The sequence below is a fragment of the Aegilops tauschii genome, chromosome 4 (genome assembly GCF_002575655.3).
Source record: "Aegilops tauschii subsp. strangulata cultivar AL8/78 chromosome 4, Aet v6.0, whole genome shotgun sequence".
Lineage (NCBI taxonomy): Eukaryota > Viridiplantae > Streptophyta > Magnoliopsida > Poales > Poaceae > Aegilops > Aegilops tauschii.
Window position 1 is genome coordinate 237,966,266 of NC_053038.3, and position 8,725 is coordinate 237,974,990.

Here is an 8,725-nt window from a genome sequence, read left to right on the forward strand (position 1 = left end):
TGAAACCATTTAGGTTTTGATCGCTGTGAACAGGTTTGCAATTAAATATAGTGTCGCAGTAATTTGTAATGTGACGGGACACAGGCTCAAAATTTACTGACGGTTATAAGTGTGGCACTATTCCCGGAAAGCGTAACGTAGGCACGCCTTCTCGGCCGCGTAGGTGGCGTTTGCACCATAGGGTGCACCGCAATAGGCAATGTTAGCACATGTCTTGTTCCAACAACCGTGTGTGCTCGTTATTACCATCGCACAAGCTTCTTTTAATTAGAATGTGTGTGCCCGTCTAGCGCACACATGTTGATCTATCTAATTGTTTCTATTTGTTGTGGCTAATCGCAAATAGTTCATCCATGTGAAGTGTATGCCATCAATCGCAGACACTTTGATCTGCCTGACCCGTTTCTGTTCTGTTGCCTAATCGCAAACAGTTAATCCTTCTGAAGCGTATGCCCTCAATCGCACACACCTTCATCTAGCCGCCCATTTCTATGGTTCCTCCTCATCACAAACCGTTCATCCGAGTGAACCGTATGCTGTATATCGCACACGCTTTCATCTGACTGCCTGTTTCTTTTGTTCCACCTCATCGCAAACAGTTCATTGAACTGAACCTTATGCCCTGCATCGCACACGCAACTAAAATCAGAACCGTGTTTGATGCATCAGGCATCGCAAACGTTTTGCACCTTTTTGACGGTTCTTTTACACCACCGTTTGCGATTATTGCATCGCACACAGTTTCGTCAAAGGGTCTCTGATCGTAGTGTCGAGTTAGCAGCGACCTGTAGTAGTGAGGCTTTGGTAGTCGATCCGGCTGTTGGAGGAGTCCGACTATGCCAGGTCCTAATGGACGGCGGCAGCGGGCTCAACATAATCTACACCAACACTCTGGAGGCAATGGACATTCCGATGTCCCGACTCAGCAAGAGTAGCATGCAGTTCCACAGGGTAATCACCGGGAAGAAGGACAAATCACTCGGGCAGATCACCCTCGATGTTATAATCGGTAGAGATAAGAACTTCTGAAATGCCAGCTGTTCATAGGGAACAGACTGAGGACTGACTCTGTGTTGATTCGAAGATGAAGCCTATCAAGGAGCAGCTCCGACGCTCCTCCACCGAGAAGTGCAAGGCGATTGGTGAGGAGATCACAGGGCTCTTGGCCGCCGAGTTCATCCAAGAGGTGTACCACTCTGAGTGGCTCACCAACGACGTCATGGTGCCAAAAAAGAATAACTCCCTCCAGATATGCATCGAATTCAAGCACATCAATCGGGCCTGCCCGAAAGACCATTTTCCTCCCCGCATAGATCAGATAGTAGATTCTACTGCCTAGTGTGAGTGACTGTCATTTCTGGATGCGTACTCTGGGTACCATCAGATTCGAATGTATGGTCCAGATGAAATAAAAATAGCATTTATCACCCCATTCGAGTATTTTTGTTATATCACTATGTTGTTCAGATTAAAGAATGCGGGAGCTACGTTCTAGCGCGTGATTCAAAAATTCTTGCAAAAGCAAATAACTTGGAACGTGGAGGCCTACATGGATGACATCATGGTCAAGTCCAGGAAAGGTTCTAACCTCCGGACTGACCTTGCCGAGACCTTCATGAACCTGCGTCATTATGGGATTAAGCTCAATCCGGCAAAGTGCACTTTTGGGGTTCCGGCTGGCAAGTTACTCGGTTTCCTTGTTTACGAACATGGGATGGATTCCAGCCCCGAGAAGATCAGCGCAATTGTCCGAATGAAACAACCAGAACGTCTACATGATGTACAGAGGCTCACGGGCTGTCTAGTAGCCTTGAGTAGATTCATCTCATGACTCGGTGAAAAATCCCTGCCACTATACCGGCGGATGAAGAAATCTGACAGGTTCGAGTGGACTCCCGAAGCATAGGCCATGTTCCAGGAACTCAAATTCCTGCTCTCCACCCAGCCAGTGCTTGCTGCTCCAAGCAGCAAAGAGCAATTGCTCTTATACATCGTGGCCATGAGCAAAGTTGTTAGCATTGTTCTCACTATGGAGGGAGATGAACACGGCAAAGCCTTCAAACTCCAACGACCAGTCTACTACATCTCGGAAGTCTTGACCCCTTCTAAGGAAAGGTACCCACACTACTAGAAGCTGGTGTACGGAATTTATTTGACTACAAAGAAGGTGGCCCATTACTTTCAAGAGCACTCGGTCACAGTGATAGGCAACGCCCCTCTGTCTGAGATCAAGAACAACAGAGACGCCACGGGACGAGTGGCGAAGTGGGCCATCGAGCTCATCCCATTAGACATCAAGTTTGAAGCCAAGAAATCCATCAAGTCCCATGCCCTGGTGGATTTTCTGGCCGAGTGGATGGAGCAGAAGAAGCCTGCCCCAAGTCTTCCGGAGCACTGGACGATGTTCTTTGACAGCTCCAAGATACTCCACGGCTTAGGAGCTTGGGTGGTCCTGGTCTCCCCTAAATGCGATACACTCAGCTAAGTTCTTCGAATCCATTTTGATTCTTTCAACAACGAGGCAGATTATGACGCTCTTCTATATGGGTTGCTCATGGCAATCTCTCTCGGGATCCGCGGAATGATGGTCTATGGTGACTCGGATATGGTGTCAACCATGTCATGAAAGAGTGGGATATTCGGAGTGCAATGATGATAGGCTACTGCAATGTCGTTAGGAAGCTAGAGAAGAATTTTAAAGGGCTGGAGCTCCACCATATTTCGTGGCTCAAGAACCAGGCAGCTGATGACCTGGCCAAAATCGGTTCCACTAGGAAAGTAGTCCCAAATAATGTGTTCCTGGAGCACTTGCACTCGCCCACAATCAAAGAAGACCCTTTTGTGGAGGATCCCCCTCAACCAGTCGGACTCTCGAATTCGACTTGACATTCCAGCAGTGACAGATTTGGTCCAAGAGATTCTTGTGATCACTCCCGAGTGGACCGAACCATTCATCACATACTTACTCAGGCAAGAACTCCCGGAGTATGAGGTTCAGGCTCGTTAGATTGTCCGCCGATCAAAAGCCTTCACTGTCATGGGCGATCAGCTCTACAAGAAGAGCAACTCTGGAGTCACTCAGCACTGCATTTCGCCAGAAAAAGGGCGACAAATCTTGTAGGAGATTCACCCGGGAACATGTGGGCACCACGTGTCCTCTCGGACATTAAGCTGGAGCCCCGGTGGCAGGGGCCCTTTGCTGTATCCAAGGTCCTTAATAATGGAACCTACCAGCTCTACAATTTCAGCAAGGACATAAAAGAGCCTAGGGCTTTGAACGCGGACCTGCTCCACAGGTTTTACACTTAGAATAAAAATCCTCGTTGTAATAGTTTTCCGAATGATCTTAGATGAATAAAACTCTTAATTTTCTTGTATATCGTCTAGTTCGGCCTAGTGCCGCATTTTTCACGCACATGACTAACAACATTTGGAAATCAACACACTCCCAGCGGGTGAATTGAATTAGCTGTGAACCAGTTTTCGCCTAAGTTGAAAACATTCCGAGTGTGGACACGCTCCACACTCGGGGGCTTACCTGTGAACCAGTTTTTTCCTAAGTTAAAAAACATTTCGAGTACGGACACGCTCCACACTCGGGGGCTTAGCTGCGAACCAGCTTTCGTCTATGTTCAAAGCATTCCGAATGTGGACACGCTCCACACTCGAGGGCTTAGTTGCGAACCAGTTTTTGCCTAAGCTCAAAAACATTCAGAGTGCGGACACGCTCCACACTTGGGGGCTTAACTACGAACCAATTTTTGCCTATGTTCAAAAACATTTTGAGTGCGGACACGCACCACACTTGGGGGCTTAGCTGCAAAATAGCTTTGGTCTAAGTTCAAAACATACCGAGTGCGGAGATGCTCCACGCTCGGGGGCTTAGCTGCGGACTATTTTTCGCCTAAGTTTAAAACATTCCAAGTGCGGACATGCTCCACACTCGGGGACTTAGCTGCGGACCAGTCTTCACCTAAGTTAAATACATACTGAGTGGGGACACGCTCCAAACTCGAGGGCTTAGCTACAAACCAGCATTTGCCTAAGTTGATAACGTACCAAGTGAGGACATGCTCCACACTCAGGGGCTTAACAGCGAACCTGTTTTCGCCCAAGCCAATCAACACACCAACAAATCAGCATTAAAAACTTTTATTCATTCAAATGTTCCAAAGCAAAAGCAAAGTTAACGAGTTAAAGGCTCATCAAAGTATACAGTTACATCAACCACCCGGTATTCTAGGGTGAATTTCATTCAAACAAGTTTTTTATGCATCTGGCTGAGGGATGGTTGGCTCGACGAAGGTCTCCAGACTTGGCGAATGTCTCCATGAAGTCCTCAAATTTGAGTTTCTTCTTGTTGACCACATGGAGAGTCTTTAGATTCTCCTCGTCCACATCTTATCTATGGATGCGGATGAGTGACAAGGCCACATCGGCGCCACTACGGGCCGCCAATTTCTTCCATGCCTACACTCGGGAGGGACCTCATTCGGCCCCGTCATCATAGACTCCAGATTCGCCTGGACCGACTCCCAGGTCCCACCTCCTTGTCAATTCTTCCCATGGCACCACGCGGTCGAGTGCTGTAACCTAGGGCATTGTCAAGGCGTTCGTCCAATGGGAGGACGGCGAGGGTGGCCTTGTGGTTGATAAGTTGCCTTGAAAGATTCAGGTCCCTCTCAATTCGCTCTGTTTCCAGCTCCACATCGAGGCAATACTCTGTCAGGGGAAGCAGCATAAAGTCAGAAGTTGAAGGAACCCGAGATCCAAGGAATTTCATTAGGGCCGAAAACATACCAGCGAGTTTCTCATTCATCTTTGAGCAGAAGTCGTCAATATACTTCTTGAGTGTGCTCTTCTTCTCGAGAAGCTGCGCAACCTTCTCCTCCAAGGTCTTCTTCTCCTGCTCGGAGGTGCCATCTTGGTCCTTGCACTTCTTCTCCCACTTAAAAGCTTCACCTTTCGCTCCGCCAGCGGCGGCCTTGAGAGTCTTGATCTCCTCCTCTAGCTTGCTCACTGATGCCAGCTTCACCTCGGTGGTCTAGGTTTTGGTCCTGGCTTCCTTCTGTGCCACCGCCAGCTGCTTGTCCTTGTCCTCCCAGGCCTGCTTCATGGTGTCTAAAGAAATAGAAGTCTTGAGCCTCTTTACAAGTTGGAAATTCTCACTACAAACATCTGTCGAGGCGGGTTGACTCGGATCAAGGGAGAAAACAAAATACAATGACTAGTAAATGGAAGCGACTAACCTCCTAGTGTCTTCTTCTTCTTCTCTAGTCTACCACTCATGTGTCTCTCTGCATCCAAGTCCACTCGGAGCGATATCACTTCCTTCTCCAAGGTGGCGTAGTGAGATCCCAGCTTGCAAACCCTCTGTATCACATGCGGAGACAGTTAGTCCAAAGATATGAACAATATCGAAATTAATCACACTAAGTCCTAGATCATTCAGCTGACCACCGAGTTGGCTATGAAGAATATCAAGGATAGCAACACACTGGTCTTTTATCATTCGGCTGACCATCGAGTCAGCAATGAAAAAGATCGAAGACAACGACGCCCTGACATTCGTCTCATCAGACGGCCCACTTAGTCAGCCGAGTGCGGTGATGCACCCCGAGTGTCGCACGATGAATACAGGTCTAAAGACTACCGTCGATTGCTTGCAATCAGCGATAGTCTCGGGGACTAAACCCACTGGGTGCACTCAGCGTGCCCCCACTAGAAAGTGTCTTGTGTTGATGAGCTAAAAAATGGTAGAAACTCTAAGACCACCACCGACTACTTCCGCCAGTCAGCGGTAGCCTCGGGGACTACACCCAATGGGTGCACTCAGTGTGCCCCCATTGGAACCCAAAACACTCGAAAACGCCCTGGCTGAGACTGAATGATAATGGTGACAAAGAAAAACATAAGTTCTAAGACTTCGTCGACTGCTTTCAGTAAACGGGAGCCTCGGGGACTACACCTAGTGGGTGCACTCAGCGTGCCCCCACTGTAACACCCAGCAGGCGTGCTTCATGCAAACCCACTGACAAGAATACTATGGACATTCGGAGCATGAAGAGGAAAGCAAAACTCGGAAACTTCGACTTAAAATCATACTCACAATGGTACTTACTCGGACGTTGGTTGCACCTCCTCGTTGGCGTCATACGCTGATACGTCTCCAACGTATCTATAATTTTTGCATGTTCCATGCTGTTATATTATCATTCTTGGATGTTTTACAATCATTTTATAGCAACTTTATATCATTTTTTGGGACTAACCTATTGACATAGTGCCCAGTGACAGCTGTTGTTTTTTGCTTGTTTTTTACTTCGTAGAATATCAGTACCAAACCTAGCGAAACTTTTTGCAGAATTCTTTTGGACCAGAAGACACAACATGGGCCAAAGAAGTACCAGAGGGGAGTCCCAAGATGGGCACAACCCACCAGGGCGCGCCCAGGGGGGTTGTGCCCCCCTCGTTAACCTCCCGCACCGCCTCTTCGCCCTATAAGTCCCCAAATATTCTACAAACCCTAGGGGAGTCAATGAAACACAATTCCAGCTGCCGCAAGTTCCAGAACCACGAGATCCAATCTAAACACCATCACGGAGGGGTTCATCATCCTCATTGGTGCCTCTCCGATGATGTGTGAGTAGTTTATCATAGACCTACGGGTCCATAGGCAGTAGTTATATGGCTTCCTCTCTCTCTCGCTCTCTCTCTCTCTCTCTCTTGATTCTCAATACAATGGTCTCTTGGAGATCTATTTGATGTAACTCTTTTTGCAGTGTGTTTGTTGGGATCGGATGAACATTGAGTTTATGATCACATTTATATCCATGAATATTATTTGAGTCTTCTTTTGATCTCTTATATGTAAGATTATTTATAGCATCGTATTTCTTCTTGGAATATTTGGTTTAGGTAGGCCAACTAGATTGATTTTTCTTGCCATGGGAGAGGTGTTCGATCGTGCGGTCCATGAATAGATCTCGTCTACATCGTGCCATCGTTCTTACTGCATTACTCCATTTCTCCATGAACTAAATACACTAGATGCATGCAGGATAGTAGTTGATGTGTGGAGTAATAGTAGTAGATGCAGGCAGGAGTCGGTCTACTAATCTTGGACATGATGCCTATATATTGATCATTGGCATGGATATCGTCAAAATTATTCGCTCTTCTATCAATTGCCCAATAGTAATTTGTTTACCCACCGTGTGCTATTTCTCGAGAGAAGCCACGAGTGAAATCTATGTCCCCCGGGTCTATTTTTTTATCATATTTCATGTGAGATCTATTTTTATTTGCTTTTTTCAGATCTATTATTCCAAAAACCCAAAAATACCTTGCTGCACATTTTTATTACTTATTTTATTTCACGTGTTATCAAGATCTATTTATCCAATCTACCACATTTTTTATCCCGTTAACTTGACAATTTCTGGTGCCATTACCCGAAAAGGGATTGACAACCCTTATACGCGTCGGGTTAAAAGTATTTGTTCTTTGTGTGTAGGTACCGTTTACATAGTGTTTCTTGGTTCTCCTACTGGATTGATACCTTGGTTTCATAACTGAGGGAAATACCTACCGTAGTTGTGCTGCATCATCCCTTCCTCTTTGGGGAAATACCGATGTAGCTTCAAGCGACATCGTACGCGTCCTTCAGCCGCTCACACATAAGCTTCACCTGGATGAGGGCTTCCTTTCTTCCCCCACTTGGTCTTCTGGGACATGGTATAGGGGGTTGGCGGTGATAGAGGTCGGTGGAGGTGCAGGCGCAGATCTCGGAGTCAGGACCATGGCGGTCGCGGGCACGGGGCTGCTCAGGGCCAGAGGACTTGGTCTGGTGGACCTTGTGAAGGTCTTGGCAGGTGAAACATGCTCCACTCGGCGAGGGGAGGCCTCTTGCATGACCATGTCGACATTGGTCGCCCCCCTTGTCAGCCTTCAAGTTAGATGGGTCAGCCTTATCATCATCGTCCAACTGGATGACCCTAGGCGGTGCTACGCAACACGGGTTGATGCATCAGTAAAAGTCAGTCGAATAAAATTCTAATAGTCTAAGTCTGTCAGCATGTTGCCACCTTTGGAGGTGGCGGCACCCGCCGAGTCAGTCTTGCCCTGGTCCTGCTTGGGAGCATTCGGGTCCAACGACGTCGTTGATATCTCGTTGCCGAGAAATACAAAAACAATCGACCGTCAACCGAGTCAAGATAACAATGAATGAAAACTTGCAAGAACACTTATGTTGATGCCACCGACACTGTCACTTTGATCCGAGGCACGTCGGCCTTGCGAGGCTTGGAGGCGATTTCCTTGGGCTATTTGGGCTGCTTTTCGGCGGAGCTCTCCACTTCGGCATGCCCGCGCTTCAAGCTGCCCGTCGTTCACCCTGAGGCAGTCGGCTGCTGAGTCCCTCCCGCTTTGCCACTCGGGTCATGTAGCGCCTTGGAGCAAGGCTCCCTGGCGTCCTCAGAAGATGGCAAGGACTCGGCCTCCTCCCCCTCCTTGGTGCTCTCATCCTCGTCACTCTCATCGTTGTCGTAATCGTCCTCTTCCGAGTACTGGCACTCAGTGTCACTCGTCACGTCCTCAGATAACCCACAAGTATAGGGGATAACAACAATTTTTAGGGTAGAGTATTCAACCCAAATTTATTGATTCGACACAAGGGGAGCCAAAGAATTTTCCCAAGTATTAGCAGCTGAGTTGTAAATTCAAC

General features: G+C 47.7%; 1 protein-coding gene across 1 annotated transcript; it reads left to right on the forward strand.

Moving 5' to 3' along the window:
* The first annotated feature begins 849 nt into the window (after positions 1-849).
* Positions 850-1,339, forward strand: LOC109753127 (uncharacterized). Its single transcript, XM_020312049.1, has 2 exons — positions 850-999; positions 1,085-1,339. Exons 1-2 carry the CDS (start codon positions 850-852, stop codon positions 1,337-1,339), a joined length of 405 nt encoding a protein of 134 aa, XP_020167638.1.
* The last annotated feature ends 7,386 nt before the right edge of the window (positions 1,340-8,725 follow it).